This window comes from Schistocerca cancellata, chromosome 10, assembly GCF_023864275.1.
Source record: "Schistocerca cancellata isolate TAMUIC-IGC-003103 chromosome 10, iqSchCanc2.1, whole genome shotgun sequence".
Taxonomy (NCBI): Eukaryota; Metazoa; Arthropoda; class Insecta; order Orthoptera; family Acrididae; genus Schistocerca; species Schistocerca cancellata.
The window spans coordinates 80,691,784-80,714,196 of record NC_064635.1 but is presented as its reverse complement, the minus strand read 5'-3'; the positions used below and the strand labels follow the sequence as shown (position 1 = coordinate 80,714,196).

The 22,413-nt window shown below is 38.9% G+C and overlaps 1 protein-coding gene across 3 annotated transcripts in view; it reads right to left on the bottom strand.

Annotated features, from left to right (window-relative positions):
• The window catches only part of LOC126106570 (ectonucleoside triphosphate diphosphohydrolase 5), a 51,316-nt gene that overhangs the window by 4,490 nt on the left and 24,413 nt on the right, over positions 1 to 22,413 (bottom strand). For all 3 annotated transcript variants that reach the window (XM_049912911.1, XM_049912913.1, XM_049912912.1), the window contains exons 6-11: positions 22,013 to 22,124; positions 17,410 to 17,581; positions 5,400 to 5,546; positions 3,285 to 3,508; positions 2,734 to 2,790; positions 1,785 to 1,891 (exon numbers count right to left, since the gene is read on the bottom strand). In XM_049912911.1, coding sequence (XP_049768868.1) covers positions 1,785 to 1,891; positions 2,734 to 2,790; positions 3,285 to 3,508; positions 5,400 to 5,546; positions 17,410 to 17,581; positions 22,013 to 22,124 — 819 coding nt within the window. The remainder of the gene's footprint in view (positions 1 to 1,784; positions 1,892 to 2,733; positions 2,791 to 3,284; positions 3,509 to 5,399; positions 5,547 to 17,409; positions 17,582 to 22,012; positions 22,125 to 22,413) is intronic.

The following is a 22,413-nucleotide window of genomic DNA, read 5'->3' as shown; positions in this document are numbered from 1 at the left end:
TATTCTGCAATAGATATGGGCAGGATATATACAATGGCTATCCAGAAAGTAACAGATGGTTTGGTTTAGCGCAGCAGTGGGAGGGGCTGCAGTTGCCATCTTTGTGCCGTATGTCCCTACACTCAGTACGCATCCAGCAGTGGTAGCGTACAGTCTATGTCTCTGCTACTTTGCTTTCTGTGATGGGTTAAAATGTGTGCTGTAATAGAAAATCGCATCACTTGTGAGGTACATTCCACGATTAGGTTTTTGTTGGCAAAAAACTGCAGACCAACTTAAATTTGTTGCAACCATTGTGATGTGTACAGAAATGGAATAACGAGTGAAAGTCAAATGAGGTAATGGTGCATTTATTTTAAAAACTGCCATACCAATGTTCATGATGAGGAATGCAGTGGTAGGCCTAGCCTTGTGACTGACAAACTGGTGATGAAAATCAATGACGAAATTCATGAAAATCATTGCTTCACAATTACGGAACTTTCGCGGCATTTTTCCAAATTTGAAGGAGTCTGGTGCATGAAATAGTAGCAGAGAAGCTAGGTAACCACAATTTTTGTGAAAGGTGGGTTCCCAAAATCCTCATGGAAGACCATAAACAACAGACTTAATGCAGTACTGATCTTCCTCAAAGATTACGAGAGAAATGATAGAGAGTTCGTCGTATTGTAACTGGGGACAAGACTTGGGTGAAGTAGCAATTGTGAATCAAAAAAGGTCACTGATGGAATGACAACACAAATTCTCCGAAGAAACTAAGGAAGGGTTTGCAAACGCTTTCAGCAAGAAAGATCATAGATACTGTGTTTTGGTATTCTAAGGGAATGATTATTATTGGTTTCCTTGAACAAGTCACAACTAACTCAGAGAGGTATTGTCAAACATTGACGAAGTTAAGGCAGGTGATACAAAATAAGTGGCGGGGAAAACCTGGCGCAAAATTTTGTTTTCTCACAACAACGCACATCCACACACTGCCAATCAAACCCGAGAGAGCATACGGGGTTTTGGATGGAAGTTGTTTGATCATCCAACATACAGCCCGGATTTGGCACCAAGCGACTACCACCTCTCCCCACAACACTTTGAAACATGCCGAACTGCTTGCTTGTATAAACCAATGTTCACAATCGCAGACAGCAGATTTCTAAAGAGGCAGTATTGAAAAACTTGTGCCACAGTATGATACATGCCTCAATTTGAATGGTGATTATGCAGAAAAATAGTTTAAGAGTGTCCCTTTACAATGTATGTAATAACATCTGGTTTTTCCATATTGTTAATTTTTTATTTCAAATATCTATTTCTTTCTGGATAGCCCCCAAACTAATGAAGGTACAGAACATGATTTACTGAACAGTTTCCTCAATTTCACAGTATTAAGAGTAAATACAAACAGCCATTCAGATATGGATTTGTTATATGAACAAAAGATGTGTTAAAACCTAACAGGTTAGCATCTCCTGCTATAATACTACCATACAACTTCCAGACTATAAATGTCTGAACTGTATTCAAAAATCAAAATTTCTTCACAGAACTTTTGCAGTTTTGGATGCGTGAAAGATTCCTTGCGACATGCTGGCCATATAAATGAGGGACACAACCATCAAAAATCTGGATTCAAGTAGATTATTTGTTTTCCAACTACAGGCAATATTTACTTATTCCAAAGACATAGTTTCTTAGACAAAATAAAAAAAAAGCTTATCAAAAAATTGAAACATTAATTAAGTAAATTGATTCATCAAATTCATATGGCATTTTCACCAAGTGTCACTTACATTTAATGACTTCTCTGGCTTCAAACCAAAGCCATCCTGCAGCAGCACAGTGATGAACGTCAGATCAAGACACATGAAGGGCTGCTCAGCATTTGGCGTTTCACAACCTGAGAAATTAAGAATTTGTTGAGACATTTTAACTCTTGATAAGCTGATCCTTCTGAAGGAAAAATAAAAACTATGTTTTAATGAACACAGGAAGCAAATGAGTAACCCACAACTATAGAGAAATAATAATGTTGGCTCAAAATAAGGTGCTATCCTATACCAAGTCAGATTCATATAATAATGACATCCACATTCCACTGCATCAAAAGGAAAATTCACTTAAGGGAATTATCAAATTACTTTATGTTTAATTTAATGCACAGATCATCACTTGATAACAGCATTCCTGTACTGTAGATGGCTAGCTAACTAGAGGCAAGCGATATCAATATTTTATTAAAAAAGGCAAATATATTTTGTTTATGATACGTGACACCACCACATGACAGGGTATCCTTCATCTATCATTTGCACAGCAAGTCATGCTGATGGTCTCTTCCGTTTGCAGCATCTGACTATTTTTAAAAGTCTACTAGTCTAGTTACCCAATAACGAAAAATCTATTTGACATGTGGCAAGTAATACATACTATAAAAAGAAGTGTCAGCAATTTACTGGACTACTAAATACAGCTATGATACAATACCAATGATTATAAAACTAAAATATGGTAATTCATGAAATTTATTAATTTCATTGGGACAGATTATCTGAAATTTTAAAAGCCTACTACAATGTTTCACAGGTTTTTTCAACAGTCAAATTTCAACTTCAGAATAAAGTTTCTTGTGGTGCCATTTTTATATAAAATATTGTTCGTATTTTTGCCCACCACTAAAAAATAAAAATCTGACTTTTCCACAAAACTGACTGTGGAAAAAAAGTATGGGCAGTCACTTACTTTTCTTGGCAGCATCCTCAAACTGCTTAACTGTGACAACTCCACCACTGAATGGATCTGAAACAAAGGATCAATGTATGAGAACAAATGATCATCATCTACACCGCAAGTCATGTTGAAGGTAAAGCTGCTTTCCATTTGCAGAATCTTACAATGTTTTTTTAAGTTATCAATCAAATGATTTGACTGGAAAGACCAGCATGTGGGAGTTTGCTGATGTATGAATTAAGTGTTCAGCAATAATGGCCCAAGAATTTTTTTTTTTTACATGGGAGACTGTTAAATTACAGTATAATATATATGTTTGTGAGTGATAGTTTAATTAAGAAAACAATATTCATCAAGACATGCCCACTTCAAAAGCTTTTAATGTCATCAGTCATCTGAAACAATTAGTCAACACCAAATCCCCTCTTCAATTTCCTCCTCATTCATTTGAAACAAGCAACAGAACAAAATCTTTTCTTAGTCTACTACAAAATTTTTTGTAACATCCTACTGATAGAGATGATGTACCACGGAGAACAATCGCAAGATAATTGCTCACTTACCAATGAGACCAAACTCTGTTGCCCGGTCAAAATAGTAAGAGAATGCATTGATCGTACGATCCTTTCGATTGAGCTCAACTGGTTGGGGCTTCTCCACTTTCCCAGCCACGTAAGCCCGGACTAACTGGGAACAGCGCTTCCAATCTACTATTGGCTTCTTTTCACCAACCTTGTTGGCACCACCTTTGATTTCTTGGTAGACTGCCCTGTCTGGTGGAGGACCACTGTAACAACAATTGCAGTAAATATATTTGAACACGAGTTAAATATTAAAAACTACTTAATTATGTAATAAATTTGTATGTATCACTGATAATGGGTTTTCACATATTGGTTTGAGGAAATTAATCAGGGTGTGGTACTGTTATAAAATAATATATCATAACCTGGTCCCTTGCAACCATGAGATTATAAGATGGACTGCACCTTGTGGCCCAACAACGTTTTGCACAGAAAATCACTTTTATGAAATTATTCCACAATGTGAAAGTTCCACAAGAATAAATGAATTGGACCTTTCACCAATCTATAGAAAATTAAATTTTTACAGGGAATTAGACAGAAGTACTATATTCTCCTGGAGATTTGTTGTCCTTAGACTCCATTCATAAACAGTAACTTCCGTCACCCACTGCCTCACCCCTTCTAAAGGCACAGAGTGTGTATGTGATGATTTATCTCATTCTTATATTTCTGTGTAGAATAAAAAATTAGAAATTAAAAGCTTCTACAGCTTTTTAGCTTCTTTGAGATCTATATGCTTGACAGCACTCAACTTCAATACAATTCAATGGTGTGTCCTCTCTCCAAAGATTTCTCTCTCAGCTTGCCTTTTTCACCCTTATTACAATGATGTTCCATTCACTAAATCCTCCATACTATCAGACTCAGCAGCAGTTTTCTGTTATCACCATCAAACATTTTTAATATGATTGTTTTTATATTTGTCAATTTTCTTCCATATACTTTCTTTTTCATTTAACTACCAACAGAGAAATCCCCAGAGCGCGCGCGCGCTCCATAGTTCTTGTCTGCTACAACACCAATCGCAAATGTCCGAAAAGAAATAATGTCTCTGTCGTAATAAGACTCAAGACCAGCTAGAGGTTTCTCATTACCCCTAACTAAGGCCAAGGTCATCCAAGCATTACCAGTCTGCACCTCGTTTGTAGTGCAAGAAAAATTAATCTTACATCCTACAAAAGTAATAGGACCACTAAGAAGTTCTTGCTGAGACACTTGATTAGGAGTAAAATCAAAACTGCTGACAGTCTTGTAAACAGGCATCCTCGAACGACGATATCCTCTTCTCCTCCTGTACGGCACGGCTGTGTGCAACGTGCGGCTGCCTCGAGTCGAATGAGCATGCTGTTGCCTCACGAGCGAGATATACAGTCCCCTGACGTCATAGAGATAAGTTTATCTGGGTGTGGCAGGAAGTAAGCCGGCTCAGTAGCGCAATGGCGGTGCCGGAAGTTTTCCAGCGGATCGCGCTCTGTTAGAACTAGAGCGCGATCCGCCGCGGCCTGGTGGCGCTGAGCGGAAGCTCGTTCAAGGTCATCCGCCTCTAAGGCGCAGCACACAGCCATGAACTAATGTCTCTAATAATGTCTAATGTCTAATAATGTCTCTAAATGTGTGTCCCAGCACACACACACACACACACACACACACACACACACACACACACACACTCCAGCAACCTGGTGATAGTCTCAGGAGACTGCAGTGACTATTTTTTTTAATTTATTTGTGACATGCTCCATTACAGTATTTGTAACACTACATGTACGCAGTGCCTACTGTGTGTGCAAAGGGTGGGGTGGGGTCACACTCAAACACAATGACATGAATGGAAACCTGAAAACTTCATCAATTCTGAAATAAAAAAAAAAAAAAGTCAGTGAGATTTACTGATACCTGCTGGTATAGAATGTCCAGTAGAGTTAAAAATACTACAAAAGCCAAACCATCAGTTATTGTCAGGTGAGAAGTCCAAATATAGAACACTATCACACTTTAAATGTGTTCATTTTACAGTCAGTTTACCTCAGACCAAGATACCATACCAATCTGACAAAAATATTCTGCAGAGAGAGCTTTAAAGCAGCGTACCTCACAAGATATGTACTTCCACTGAAGGTCCACTCTTTGCCATTGATGATGGGGTTTACACAGTCACTGTGGATTTCCTTTACATCAGACTTGTTGCCCTGCAACAGGACCCCCTTGCGAGCAGCCATCAGCCCCAAGCCCAAATAGCTGAAAAAGAAGAGTATGCAATTAAAATGTCCTATTCCACATGGAACACACTAGTTGAGGTCATTACACTGAAACTTCTCAAGGAAGATCTTCCAATGATATAAAAGAAAGCCACATACCATTGCTATCTTTGAAAGTAAATTACTATTTTCCAGAAAATACACTCCAAGACAAAAAAAGGGACACACCTTGAAGGAATTATCTAAATGGGATGGAAATCGATAGATGTGTCTTACATGTGCAAACGAACAAATTATTACAATTTCAGAAACACTGGATGATTTATTCAAGAGAAAGAGCTTCACAAATTGAGAAAATCAATAACGCATTAGTCCACCTCTGGCCTTTATGCAAGCAGTTATTCGGCTTATCATTGATAGAGTTGTTGGATGCCCTCCTCATGGATATCGTGCCATATTCTATCCAACAACACTACAAATCAATGCCAAGCTGAATAACTGCTTGCATAAGGGGTAGATATGTCTGAAATTGTAATCTTCGTTTGTCTGTACACGTATATCCCATTTATCGATTTCTGTTCCATTCTGATAATTTCTTTGTGATGCATTCCCCCCCCCCTCGAGTGTAATTATGAAAGAGTCACGGTGTAACACTGAAATATACATGGAATCTAAGGGTAAAGTAACTACTGTAAGGAAGCAAACTATAACAGATTCAGTTGTTCAGGTTTTGTAGTAAGTCTAATAATATTGATGAATAACTGGGACTACAGAAGCAACTAAGCAGTGCTCTGCTTGACTGTAGCAATAGGCGCAGATCAGGGCAGTATGAGTGTCACTGCTGAAATACTGATCATTCTGGGCATTTGAATGTTCAAGTTAACATGTATCAATATACCGAATATCTCAGACTAATTTCAGACTACTCTGTTGAACGGGAACATAAAATTCTACTTAAAAGACTCTTTGTAACACGAAACAAACCACTGCTGGGCATTACTTTAAAGACTTGATGAGCAGTATTTGTTTAGGCTTATTCCAGATGGCCATCACAATAACAGAATTGCAGATATCTGTCGAAACGTCAGAGAAAATGCACATGACTTGTGGGAGCAATACTACAAAATTGAGTTAAATTTATAAAGAACTTTGAACATAAGCCCACTTGTCAGAATGATGTTACAGCACCTCTTTTTGAATGCATGGACTTATTCAGTTGGAGAGTCATCCAGTCATTGTGCCCCATCCTGTGGCAAACTGGTCCACAACTGATCCTTGATATCTTGCATACTGGCAGTGGGATGGAGTACACATCTGAGCTGTTACCACATGTTCTATCACAGACAGATCTGGATATTTTGCCTGTGCCATGTGTAAATGAGCATTGTCCTGTTGATAAATGGCACCACAATACTGTCTCAAAAGTAACATGTGAGGACACAGGATATCTGTGACAATGTTGTAGTATCAGATTTCCCTTAACTCTCTGCCCATGAGCAATTTTTATACTGTTCTATACAACATCATGGGGGATTTTTATTTAAATTAGAATAGTTGTAAGGATAGAATTAAAGGAATGTAACAAGAAAACGAAAAATTTACTTTAGAGTTGATTTTTCATCGACATCACACAAGCAACATGAAAATCGCATTCAACATAATAAAAGCAGAATAAACTTATTAATAAATTTTCTGAGTGCTGCTTATCTTAAAACAAGCTTCCATAAATAAGCTTGGGAATATGGATACAAAATTTCTGTCATGAGATGGTATTTGTGTAAGTATGTGAGTGAGACGAGAATGTTAAAAATGTGACTGCCAATGATTCAGACGGAATACTAATGACCTCTGATTTTACAAAGCAACAAAAAGATTTGACAGGAAAATAGCAGCCTACGATGTTCCAGAGTAACAAACGTATTTGACTGGTAAACTACGATTTCTGACATGGAAACAGATCAGAAATTACATTTGATGTGATAATCGGGGGCCCTGCGATACTGTCTGGAAATTGCCGAATGCACACATCCATGTCACCTGTGGTTGGAGGGTTGTCACAAGCGACTGTTGCCGTAAGTTGTACCGAATAGCTGCCCACACCATGACACCAAGAACAACACTACCATACCTATCCAAAACAATGGAAGAACAGAACCTCTCCCCAGGTCACTGCCATAACCACTGATGACAGTCATCTGGGGTAATGCAGAACTGTGAGTCATCACTTCACACAATGTGACAGTTAATTGGTAGTTCACACTTCCTGGCCACAGAACCACTCCAAAAGCAGCCCTCTGTGTTGTGGCATTATTGGCAACCTATAAATGGGACAGTAATTCCCTAGACCAGTTACTGCTAGTCTCTGAACAAGGATATGGAAGACCATTACTTATTCCTGGGTGGCAGGTGGAGTTGTGAGGGGGCTACTCTGTGCTCAGTGCACGATATTACAATCCTCCCTCTTGGTGGATAGACACATCCAACTAGAACCTTGATGACGAGTATGCCTGCTGTTCTGTTCCCGTGCAGTGCAACATTGGGCTACTGTCACATACAAATGCCCACAAATCTGGATACTGCACAACTCGACAAGCGGGACAAATGGATACCCACAGTATAGCTCCTTTCTAACTCTGTATGGAGCCGATAACACTTTCTCACACTAGTACGTGGTACCTCTGTGCCCTTCAAAGTGATCACTAAACATCTGACATAGTTCACACCTTTTACACACTCTACCAAGTCTGGTAACAACACTACACATGAACAACACTACACATGAACAACACTACACATGAACAACACTACACATGAACAACACTACACATGAACAACACTACACATGAACAACACTACACATGAACAACACTAATGCACCCTGGTAGCCATTCTACCTCTCAGAGAGAATTGCAACTCTACGTCATTTAGATACCCGCTGACAGTGGATACGTGGACAAAGTTACATTGACATCCGATGGGGTCTTCTAGGTGCTTCACGTTTTTTTGTCAGGGACAGTACGTACAGCACTAAGAATAACTGTGCTGAAATAGTAACATGCAGGGCAGCATTGGACCAATTCTGAGGAATCATTGCCACTGGGAGTCATGTAAACTAATCGCTCTGTATGAGAAAGGTGGGTGAAACTTGAGAGGGTAAGCTGGAAGTAGGGAGGGAGGAAAGAGAAAGAAAGAGAGAGAGAGAGAGAGAGAGAGAGAGAGAGAGAGAGAGAGAGAAAACTGGACTTCAAAACTAGCAAACAAATGCTAGCAAGTGAAAAGCAATGGGTTAAAATGAATTTTCTTGTAGTGTATTACAATGATCACTGTGTGTGAAATGATGCAGAACATAGGGTTCAAGGTCATAAGTTTGTACACTTAGGTTCTTAGATTCGATCCTGTTACAAACTTATCTTTTTCTTCTCTCTTCTCTTTATTCTTTCTCTACTTTCACTTTTGATGATAGCTGATAACCCACGTTGTGTTGATTGCACAACAGATGAGAGAAAAGACAATTTGATATTCAATACATAGCAGATGCAAACAAATTTGTTATGTTGTGATTCATTATTACTACAGTAACAGTCATCATACAAACATCAGCAAGATAAACTGGTCTCACATCATAAAATTTTACAATGGATACTTTGCCACGGTGGCATTAAATTTTTAGTGAGTTTATGCGGAAACTTTCATCATGAACATGACCACTCTGCAGTAATGGTTTCTCATATGCTGATTTTGCAGCCATAAACCAGCTTCAAATTTAAATTCAACAGTCTCGACCTTATTTTTGGTCATATACACTAACATAATCCAATGCCAACAAAAAAATTATTATAGGACTAGCATCGAACCTGTGACCTGTGGCACTTCAGCATGCACTACATACACTCTACATTCTCTCCATCACTAATGCAGTTATAATTGTAATTAATGATAGGTAAACTGAACTCATCCAGCTATCAAGGAAGATGTTTCTGCATAAATTCCCACTACTGTAAACAGCTTTACTGCATGACAGCTACCAGCTTAAGATGCCATTCAATCCATTCTGCAACTCACAATGCGACTCTTATCTCCCACTTGCGAGAAAAATTGTTCTCTCTATGAAATTCATTTTCATATTGCAACTCAATCTTTTTCCTCAGTTTTTATCATGCATCTACAAGGAGTCAGCATGTTAACCCTATCACTGCTGTGGATGTGTATAGATGCCCTGCTCTGCTGTTCCTACGCGTTGTGGATGTGTAGACACAGACACTGCTAGGGTTTTCCTACAGTGCTATAGACGTCTGTACGTGTCCTGAGCCACTGACCCTTCGGTGCTGTGGACACCTTTAGGCAGGCCTCTCACTGTTGCGAATAAGTTACTCACATGTCTTGGTGAATAAAAATGTTTCAAGTATTTATCATAAAACGTGTGTGTGTGTTAGCATGATATCATTTGTAAAAAAAATCATTTCAGTATCTTGAACCATTTACAAAATATGATGATTGTTATGACCACATGATTTGAGATGTGCAAGGACAGAAATCTTAACATTGTGCATGACCATCCATCGTATATAAAAATCAGTAACTCAAGATCGAAGTGAGATATCATTCTGATCTCAATCTTAAATAAAATTTTGATCCCTTACCTACATTTCATACACTGCAATGTATGAGCTAAAATCCACCATATGCAAAGTCTATGCAATGGGTTTATACCTCTACAAACACTCCAAAATTGTGTGCAATGTTTTACTTAACTATGAGGAATAATGAAGTGATTCAGACCTTCACCTAACAAAGACATCAGCCTGTATGATGTGCAAAAATCAAAGTTTTTCACTTAATACTTTTCTTAAAATTGGATGATTATTTCATAGCGGCTGGAACACCGGCATTCAACACATGTAGCAGCATTTGGCGAGCTGCACAGCCATAGCAAAGATGTGCTCAGCATGGAATGCAGAGAGCAAGTCAGTAGCAGGGAAAGTGTTAATCGGGTTTGGCATGTTACTGGCATGGTGTGGCCAGGTGCCGTTCCTGTCACAACTCCCTCTCCCTTGAAGTGGAAACGAGACTGAAAATATCTGAAATTTTAGTAAAAATAAGCCTCAGATAGATGCATAAGCAGTTTACTGCAGCATAGAGTGTTTGTCAAGTCTATTGTGTTTGGGTATGAAAGGAAGAATTTTATTGTCATGTCAAAATCAAACTGAAGTCAAAATGCAAAAGCTGGGTCACCAATGGAATACAAAACTCAGCACTGGAAGCACCTTTATTACAAATACCAACATGCAGCCACAACAGAGCTGAACTTTTCTACGGAGTGCTACTATTTATACAAACATTGAATGTTCCATAATATACAAACACAAGAGATTTTGAGAAGCTTTTACAAATGACAAATATTAAATAACAAGTAACTGATCAGATTTGAACTGGCGACCCACAGCACACCATCCAATGATGGTGAATTGCTATGCCTCACTGCAAGCAGCACATCTTGAGACAACATTATAGCCATTTGTATGCTGAACCGCACTTGCATAATACTTGTCAACACCACCACCGCTCAACACATCACCTGCAGGCAGTGTATTGTTTCATTCAATCTGTAAAATCAGTACCTTTTTTCCAGTGAACTAACTCATTCATGGAATTTAATTGTCATGTGTTCTGAGACAGTTATTGACCTTAGTCATGTAACCTGCACTAGAAACCTATTCCTAATCCCAAGTTATCTAAGAGTCAATAATGTTGAATCTAATCATAGAAAAGACTGATTTTGTTAATAATAAAACAACAACAACAACAACAACAACAACAACTACTACTACTACTACTACTACTACTACTACTACTACTACTACTATCTTATTCCATACTATTTTGAAGCCATTCTTAAATCCGTAATTGACACAAAAGTTGACTATTGCATAATGCATTCTACTTTTAATTGTGTTCTAAACAAATGTTACCAAGTGTTATTGTACTGAGAGTGTCTTACATTCTAAAATATGATTTGCTCATGGCTAGAATAGCTATCATAAAAGCGAGTCTTTCAAAGCTTGACAGGTCAGTTAGCAAACATTATTGTGAGTGAGAGGTTTGCTAGTCACTTAATATCTACATCTATGTCTATAATCTGCAAACAGCTGTGAGGTGCATGGCGGAGGGTACACACCCTGTGTGTGTGTGTGCTGTAATTATTCTAATCCTATCCTCATGATCCCTACGTGAGCAATACATAAGGAGTTGTTATTTATTCCTACAGTAATTATTTAAATACGGTTCTTGAAACTTTGTTGATAGACTTTCTCCGGACAGTTTACACCTACCTTCAATAATCTTCCAGTTCAGTATCTTCCTCCGTGACTCCCTCCCATGGATTAAACAAACCTGTGACAATTTGTACTCCCCTTCTGTGTATACATTCAATATCCCCTGTTAATGCTATCTGGTACAGGTCCTAAACACTTAAGCAATATTCTGGAACTGGTCCTATTGGTATGGATCCCACACACTTGACCAACATTCTTGAACTGGTCACAAAAGTGATTTGTAAGCAATCTTCTTTGTAGATTAATTGCACTTCCCCAGTATTCTACCAACAAACCGAAGTCTATAATCTGCATTACCCATGACTGAACCTATGTGATCAATCCATTTCATATCCCTACAAAGTGTTACACTCAGGTATTTGTACGAGTTGCCCAATTCCAAATGTGACTCATTGGTAATATAGTCACAGGATACTATTTTTTCCATTTTGTGAAGTGCAAAATTTTACATTTCTGAACATACCTCACTGAAGATAGCTACAAAGACGTTGCTGATTGTGACTGATTTTACAGACCTGTCTATATGTGAAATAAATGCTAGAAGGTTCTATTTTATCTAATGAATTTATTATTTCAAAATTACATGACCAATTTGGACTGGCAACCATATTTTAACCTGGGTACAAATAATGACAACTATTAAATGAATCCTTGTTCAAATATTGCTTTTGAATCTACACTCTTCTGAATAAATTAGTGTTATATTTTGGAGGCAAAAACCAATAGTACAACTGCTTAAAATTCATTAGTTACACAATCACATTTATAAAAGTTGTAATAGGGTAAATATAGTAAAGGGGCATTATAATTGAGCAGGCCTCTATCACAATACTACTATGATCTGTGCACCCAAAACTGGTCCATAGTGAATATGTATTGAATAAAACTTTCCAAATTATGTGACTTACCAAACAAAAGCACTGGCAGGTCGATAGACACACAAAGAAACACAGACATACACACAAAATTCTAGCTTTCGCAACCAACGGTTGCCTCGTCAGGAAAGAAGGAAGGAGAGGGAAAGACAAAAGGATTTGGGTTTTAAGGGAGAGGGTAAGGAGTCATTCCAATCCCGGGAGCGGAAAGACTTACCTTAGGGGGAAAAAAGGACAGATATACACTCGCACACACACACACATATCCATCCGCATATACACAGACACAAGCAGACATTTGTAAAGGCAAAGAGTTTGGGCAGAGATGTCAGTCGGGGCGGAAGTACAGAGGCAAAGATGATATTGAAAGACAGGTGAGGTATGAGCGGCGGCAGAGCTTCAAGGAATCCTCAGAACCTTAGGCCCCCTACAAAACCTTTCACCTGACTCCATCAACCTCCTGACCCCACCAACACCCCGCACCCCTACCTTCTACCTTCTTCCCAAAATTCACAAACCCAATCATCCCGGCTGTCCCATTGTAGCTGGTTACCAAGCCCCCACAGAACGCATCTCTGCCTACGTAGATCAACACCTTCAACCCATTACATGCAGTCTCCCATCCTTCATCAAAGACACCAACCACTTTCTTGAACGCCTGGAATCCCTACCCAGTCTGTTACCCCCGGAAACCATCCTTGTAACCATTGACGCCACTTCCTTATACACAAATATTCCGCATGTCCAGGGCCTCGCTGCGATGGAGCACTTCCTTTCACGCCGATCACCTGCCGCCCTACCTAAAACCTCTTTCCTCATTACCTTAGCCAGCTTCATCCTGACCCACAACTTCTTCACTTTTGAAGGCCAGACATACCAACAATTAAAGGGAACAGCCATGGGTACCAGGATGGCCCCCTCGTATGCCAACCTATTCATGGGTCGCTTAGAGGAAGCCTTCTTGGTTACCCAGGCCTGCCAACCCAAAGTTTGGTACAGATTTATTGATGACATTTTCATGATCTGGACTCACAGTGAAGAAGAACTCCAGAATTTCCTCTCCAACCTCAACTCCTTTGGTTCCATCAGATTCACCTGGTCCTACTCTAAATCCCATGCCACTTTCCTTGACGTTGACCTCCACCTGTCCAATGGCCAGCTTCACACGTCCGTCCACATCAAACCCACCAACAAGCAACAGTACCTCCATTATGACAGCTGCCACCCATTCCACATCAAACGGTCCCTTCCCTACAGCCTAGGTCTTCGTGGCAAACGAATCTGCTCCAGTCCGGAATCCCTGAACCATTACACCAACAACCTGAAAACAGCTTTTGCATCCCGTAACTACCCTCCCGACCTGGTACAGAAGCAAATAACCAGAGGCACTTCCTCATCTCCTCAAACCCGGAACCTTCCACAGAAGAACCCCAAAAGTGCCCCACTTGTGACAGGATACTTTCCGGGACTGGATCAGACTCTGAATGTGGCTCTCCAGCAGGGATACGACTTCCTCAAATCCTGCCTTGAAATGAAATCCATCCTTCATGAAATCCTCCCCACTCCACCAAGAGTGTCTTTCCGCCGTCCACCTAACCTTCGTAACCTCTTAGTTCATCCCTGTGAAATCCCCAAACCACCTTCCCTACCCTCTGGCTCCTACCCCTGTAACTGCCCCCGGTGTAAAACCTGTCCCATGCACCCTCCCACCACCACCTATTCCAGTCCTGTAACCCGGAAGGTGTACACGATCAAAGCAGAGCCACGTGTGAAAGCACCCACGTGATTTACCAACTGACCTGCCTACACTGTGAAGCGTTCTATGTGGGAATGACCAGCAACAAACTGTCCATTCGCATGAATGGACACAGGCAGACAGTGTTTGTTGGTAATGAGGATCACCCTGTGGCTAAACATGCCTTGGTGCACGGCCAGCACATCTTGGCACAGTGTTACACCGTCCGGGTTATCTGGATACTTCCCACTAACACCAACCTGTCAGAACTCCGGAGATGGGAACTTGCCCTTCAGCATATCCTCTCTTCTCGCTATCCGCCAGGCCTCAATCTCCGCTAATTTCTAATTTCAATCTGCCGCCGCTCATACCTCACCTGTCTTTCAACATCATCTTTGCCTCTGTACTTCCGCCCCGACTGACATCTCTGCCCAAACTCTTTGCCTTTACAAATGTCTGCTTGTGTCTGTGTATATGCGGATGGATATGTGTGTGTGTGCGAGTGTATACCTGTCCTTTTTTCCCCCTAAGGTAAGTCTTTCCACTCCCGGGATTGGAATGACTCCTTACCCTCTCCCTTAAAACCCAAATCCTTTTGTCTTTCCCTCTCCTTCCTTCTTTCCTGACGAGGCAACCGTTGGTTGCGAAAGCTAGAATTTTGTGTGTATGTTTGTGTTTGTTTGTGTGTCTATCGACCTGCCAGCGCTTTTGTTTGGTAAGTCTCATCATCTTTCTTTTTAGATATATTTTTCCCACGTGGAATGTTTCCCTCTATTATTTCCAAATTATGTAATAGACAACAGAGGTCAAAACAACAACTTTATGATTCAATATGACTTCCTTGAAACATGTCTTGCCTACTTCACTATTTGCTGCAACCAGCCCCAAAACACAGGCTGATAACGTATCTAAAAGGCATTTTGCAAATGTAAACACTAATAGTTATTATTTCACTAGTAACACACTGAAAACAGTAGGTGCCAATAACCCCACCCCCAATCTCAACCCTTTATAAATAATTGAACTCCATGTATAAAACATAGTTTTTAATATCTCTCAATGTTTAATGAGATATCTCCTGAACTGTGTACTGTACAATGATATAATTTAGTTACAAAAGAACAAATCAAACACAGAATGCCAGAGCCCAACTGTTGTTATTCCACCCACTACTTTCCATTGGTAAGTTTCTAACTTTAATATTTGACTTATTGTGTTAAGCCTTTTGTGGAATATTATATCTCTTTATCAGTAGATTACAAAGCATTTAAATTGTTATATTCAGTGAATAATTGTACGAAATACTGATGCCGCTGGATGACGTTATATAGGCAATGTGCAACAGCATCTGGGTGAACATTTGGAGCTTTTAGTAATATAAATATGTCAACAGAGTTTTGTTTTGGAATTCCACAAATGAAACCATTTTTCAAAAATAACATAGCAATGTTACAGTGACAATTTTATTTAGAGTGATTGGCGAATATTCCAACATAAAAGAACATAGACACTCTTTATTCTCTCACGTATTTCCAGAAATAAGAATACGTTAAGCTTTAAGGAACAAACATATTCGTACAGATCAGTCTGGTAGTTTTTATAATGCCTCATACACAATGGAAACCAAGATGTCTCCTTGATAAATTCCCATGAGCTACAATATCAGCTTTGGAAGTCTAATAACACAATCACTATGCACACACAGCAAAACTAAGCAGTTTCACAGCCTCCAACACTGCCAATGGAAATTAGGCAAACATGAGCTTCAAAACAATGAGCAACGCACGCAGCAATCTGTTAAAACAACACTAGTAGCCTACCATATGTCTCATATACTTTGATCCATACTTCAGATTACCCTATTAGAATTTTTATTTCTAGTCTACTTCTTTTCCAAATTCTAATTTGTACTATTCTTCATTTATCTTCACTTCTGTATACCAATTCTACTTCTCAAAAGAGCTTTCTCTTACAAACTTGAGTAACTTAATAAGAGTGCCTTTTTATGCCAAATCCACAGTACACTAATGAATTGTGCCGATTTAGTTTTCCAGATTATTACAGAAATATTTTAATGAAAAATATTTGAGAACCAGTCAAATGCATAGAGAAAATATTTGCCACAAAGTAAAAAATAAAACAGATTAGAGAAACATTTGATGTGCTAGTTGAGAATATGTCATTCCCTTTCCTATTATTTGGATTTTCTATTGAAAAATTTTTGAGACTGAAGATTTTTTTTTTTTTTTTTTTTTTTTTTTTTTTTTTGCATATATGTAAAGGCCACACAAATACAGACCACATGGTCTACATAATCCACCAAACAAATATCCTCTAGTACTCTTTAAAATTTTAAGATTCTAAGCTAAACACTAAACTTTAAATTCTCAGCAGGCTCTTGATTTGCTGTAGGCTATTTCAAGTATCATTAGAGGGGCGCGTCAAATATTTCTGTGATCTATTTTATTTCTTACTTTTAGACAAATCATTTCACAAAACATTTGACCATTTCTTTATTCATTTTCTTCCATAAAGCAGGAGCTTTTATACACCTCATTACCTTTTCTATCAACTTTTGTTTATGAAATGTCATGAGTTTAGTATTCAATTTAAAGGAAATCATTTTGACATCCTCACACCAAGGTGATTTTGTGTGTAAAACAGCTAGGCCTTGAAGAGAGAACCTTTTTGACACTTCATTTACATAGCTGGCAGCAGCTGCTTGTGAAATGCTGCAATTTTTCCTCAAATCACTAGTTTCCTTAGTTTCCTGATTACTTCCAAGCAATTAAATTTGTTTCTGCAAAACTAGACCTCATGTTGGTCAGTTTAATACTTGTCTCATTTCTATCTGTTGAAATATTTGATCAAAAAATAGGCCCACGATAAATGTAGAACTTGCGGAAGATAAAGACGTAATGATTTTAAACAAAGTATCATTCCTGCTAAGTATTGCCTTACCTGTTAGTATATACAGACAGACTTTGCCTGAAAGCGGAGACTTTGTGAAGCAGCTCTGACCTTGCCTCCTTCAGTGTTGTGTGGTCTGTGGGGGCAAATGTGATCTGTGTTGAGCCTCCACCGAGGTCCAGTGCTGCCACAGTACCATCACCCCCACTTCCACCCAGCCGGTCTGTAATGAAATTATGAACAACATAGTTAATGGCCCGAGATTCAGTGTAAGTACAAAATGAAGACCGCTAACTCTCAGGACACTGAGTGTTGTGATGTGTGTGTGATGGTCTTCAGACCACAGACTGCACAGTTGTTTACTTATTTGGGAAGTATCGAAAAACTATGGGCAATAGCAAAAATAAAGACAATTCACTATCAATCTGTGATGTCAAACTATAAGATGTTGAAAATTGTTTTCCCCCAATGTTGTTGTTGTTGTTGTTGTTGTTGTCTTCAGTCCAGAGACTGGTTTGATGCAGCTCTCCATGCTACTCTATCCTGTGCAAGCTTCTTCACCTCCCAGTACCTACTGCAACCTACATCCTTCTGAATCTGCTAAGTGTATTCATCTCTTTGTCTCCCTCTACAATTTTTACCCTCCAAGCTGCCCTCCACTACTAAATTGGTGATCCCTTGATACCTCAGAACATGTCCTACCATCCAATCCCTTTTTCTAGTCAAATTGTGCCACAAATTTCTCTTCTCTCCAATTCTATTAAGTACCTCCTCATTAGTTATGTGATCTACCCATCTAATCTTCAGCATTCTTCTGTAGCACCACCATTCGAAAGCTTCTATTCTCTTTTTGCCTAAACTCTCTACTTCAACCATCAGTTATTTTGCTTCCAAAATAGCAAAACTCATCTACTATTTTAAGTGTCTCATTTCCTAATCTAATTCCCTCAGTATCACCTGATTTAGTTCGACTACATACCATTAGCCTCATTTTGCTTTTGTTGATGTTTATCTAATATCCTCTTTCAAGATACTGTCCATTCCGTTCCAACTGCTCTTCCAGGTCCTTTGCTGTCTCTGACAGAATTACAATGTCATTGGCAAATCTCAAAGTTTTTATTTCTTCTCCATGGATTTTAATTCCTACTCTGAATTTTTCTTTGTTTCTTTTACTGCTTGCTTAATATACAGATTGAATAACATCGGGGATAGGCTACAAACCTGTATCACTCACTTCCCAACCACTGCTTCCTTTTCATACCCCTCTACTCTTAACTGCCATCTGGTTTCTGCACAAATTGTAAATAGCCTTTTGCTCCCTGTATCTGACTCCTGCCACCTATAGAATTTAAAAGAGAGTATTCCAGTCAACATTGTCAAAAGCTTCCTCTAAGTCTACAAATGCTAGAAATGTAGGTTTGCCTTTCCTTAATCTGTCTTCTAAATTATGTCATTGGGTCAGTACTGCATCACGTGTTCCATCATTTCTACAGAATCCAAACTGATCTTCCCAGAGGTAGGCTTCAACCAGTTTTTCCATTTGTCTGTAAAGAATTCATGTTGGTAGTTTGCAGCCATGACTTATTAAACTCACCAAATTGTAGAGTTTTATCAGAGCTGGATCTTCCAAGGCTACCAGTAGTTCCAACGGAATGTTGTCTACTCCCGGGGCCTCGTTTCGACTTAGGTCTTTCAGTGCTCTGTCAACTACATCCTCTTCCATTTCCATAATATTGCCCTCAAGTATATCGCCCTTGTACAGACCCTCTATATACTCCTTCCACCTTTCTGCTTTCCCTTCTTTGTTTAGTACTGGTTTTCCATCTGAGCTCTTGATATTCTCACAAGTGGTTCCTTTTCTCCAAAGGTCTCTTTAATTTTTCTGTAGGCAGTATCTATCTTGCCCCCAGTGATATATGCCTTTACATCCTTACATTTGTCCTCTAGCCATCCTTGCTTAGCCATTTTGCACTTCCAGTCCATCTCATTTTTGAGACATTTGTACTCCTTTTTGCCTGCTTCATTTACTGGCTTTTTATATTTTCTCCTTTCATCAATTAAATTCAATATTTCTTCTGTTCCCAAGGATTTCTACTATCCCTCATCTTTTTACCTACCTGATCCTCTGCTGCCTTCACTATTTCATCTCTCAAAGCTACCCATTCTTCTTCTACTGTATTTCGTTCCCCCCGTTCTTGTCAATTGTTCCCTAATGCTCTCCCTGAAACACTCTACAACCTCTGGTTCTTTCAGTTTATCCAGGTTCCATCCTTAAATTCCCACCTTTTTGCAGTTTCTTCAGTTTTAATCTACAGTTCATAATCAATAGATTGTGATCAGAGTCTACATCCGCCCCTGAAAATGTCTTTTACTTTAAAACCTGGTTCCTAAATTTCTGTCTTGCCATTATATAATCTATCTGAAATCTTCCAGTGACTCGAGGCCACTTCCATGTGCTCTGTGCAAAATTCTACTAGGCGGCTTCCTCTTTCATTCCTTACCCCCATTCCATATTCACCTACTACTTTTCCTTCTCTTCCTTTTCCCACCATCGAATTCCAGTCCCCCATGACTATTAAATTTTTGTCTCCCTTCACTATCTGAATAATTTCTTTTATCTCGTCATACATTTGATAAATCTCTTCGTCATCTGCGGAGCTAATCGGCATACGAACTTGTACTACTGTGGTAGGCATGGGCTTTGTGTCTATCTTGGCTACAATAATGCGTTCACTACGCAGTCCGTAGTAGCTTACCCACATACCTACCATACTTTAAACTCTGATAGTCACAATTGCTTTCAAGCTTAAGCTCTCTTTCCAGCTTCAGAGTAAATACCTCAGTGCACACACAGTGAAAACTTTTGAGGGCAGTACGACATGAATTCTAAGGAATCGTTACGTGATGTGCTACATACGACACGAATTCGATGGAATAATTACATGATGTGCCACATCATTTTACATAGCTGACAAACAATCCTGCCTTATTCACATGAATAGAAAGTCCTCTTGAGACAAACGAACACACATTGACACACTTAATAGTGAGCTGTCATCTGAGAATCGCACAACGTCCAAAATCCAGAGCATGGATAAATACAATTAATAACATTCCATGTGGGGAAAAGTGGACATTTCTAAAATACAGCAGGACTGTTGATACCACTAAAACATTAAAACAAATGTCTCTAAGTATTGCGTTATTTGCTATGATACATAGACAGACTTTTCCTGAATGAAGAGGCTTTGTGAAACGAAGAAATAAAACTACACAATACACCTCACATCCACCTGGCTAATTATTCCATACAGGCTTTGGGATGCCATTCTGTTAATAAATTCCAAACATATATAATTTAAAAAATAAAAAAAACCCGCAAGACCCCAGTTTATTTCTGCTGTGTTGACAGTTGCTGTGTTCCAGCATTTGAGTAGTTTCCATCATTTATCAGTTGTGATCACTTCATGTAATGACTGTGTGATAGAGTCTGTTTCCTGTGGATGCCTAACTTTAATATTTACAATCGGTTGTGGCTAAACTACTTGCTAATGGCTCAAAGTTCAAACAGCAAATGTGGGATTTAAAATAAATATATGTAGTCAATGGCAAATAGAAGTTGTTCAAAAAATAAATTACAAACACTCAAACTGCTCTGTGAAGTGTCAGCCCTAGTGGGAAGTAGGAGTTCGTCTCATCTTAGCAGCATCTTCGCTGCCCATCAGGCGTCTCACTGAAGCATCTGGGATATCATAAAGCTATGAGGCAGTGGTTTGTCTGGTGCTGTGTCTCAATGAAATGCTTGTCTGTAGTGAAGGCTGCAAACAGCCAGTTAATGCCTGTCGGGGGTAGTGATACTTACAACCATTTCTCACAGTCACGGGCATCAGCAGTGAGTGACAACAGCTACCTATCACATTTCTCAAGCATACATCTCTTGTAATTGCTTCATCTTCCAATCTTCTAACCCTTCCAAGACACTAGATATTATTCTGTTTTTGTGTCATCTGTCGAATTAATAGGCTATTCTGCCAATGGTGTAAGCTCTTACTGCTTTCTCCCAGTTTATCAGTGATTCTCTTCTGTTCTCACACTTTGCAAAGCCTGTTTTATACAAGTGCACATAACATTCTAGCAAGTGATTCGGACAGCAAACAACTTGCGAGTGGGTTGGTGATGTTGGTAGACAAGTGATTTTGCTTAACATAAGAGTTCTAAAATCCTGTGTGCGCTGTGAAGTGAGCACTTTCAGAAATGGAAGATTACTGAAGTTGAAGAAGACAGTGGTGTCGTTTGCTAACATCACATGTTAAACAATTCTCTGTACTTATAGTAATGTATTTTTGTATCAATTTGAAGCTTGCACAGGGATATGATATTCTTCCTATGAGCTTTCTCCTGCAAGAGAGACCAACTATATGAAAATAAAAATTATTTGTTTTGTAACATCTTGACAAAAACTCCTGTTTGGTATGTCTGTACATACACTTTTTCTTGAGGAAGTGAATGCTGATGTTTTGAAGTGCTTGGCAGATATTTTGACGATGAAAGAAAATGGTAATTTTGTTGTATATTCCACAACACTGTGGAAAAATATCTCTGGAACATACTTTTATTCATAACTTTAACAACTACAGTCAATAAATTGACTCACCCATAAGGAAGTTAACAGTGAACCAGGAAAAGAGGCCCTCATCAACCCCATCCATGATGGCCACTGAATTTTCATTTGTGAGGAATGGAGAGGCATCAAAGAGCTTACGAACCTGTAATAGAGAGATAAATATTGGCACACTTTACTGTATTTATCAGAAAACTGTAAAATATCTTATACCTCTGTTCCAATATTGCATAAATAAAGTTCCTTATCAGTGAAAAGTTGTAGTTTCCATACATCCATCTTCTGATGGATATATTTACGTGCAATAACGATAATACCTACAGTTGCACGTTTTAGTTGTTATCTATTTGTGACCAGTTTTGGTGATACAATCCACCATCTTCAGGCCCCTCTACAAGCTCAAAGTGTTGATTTTTCAGTGGAAAAACACAATC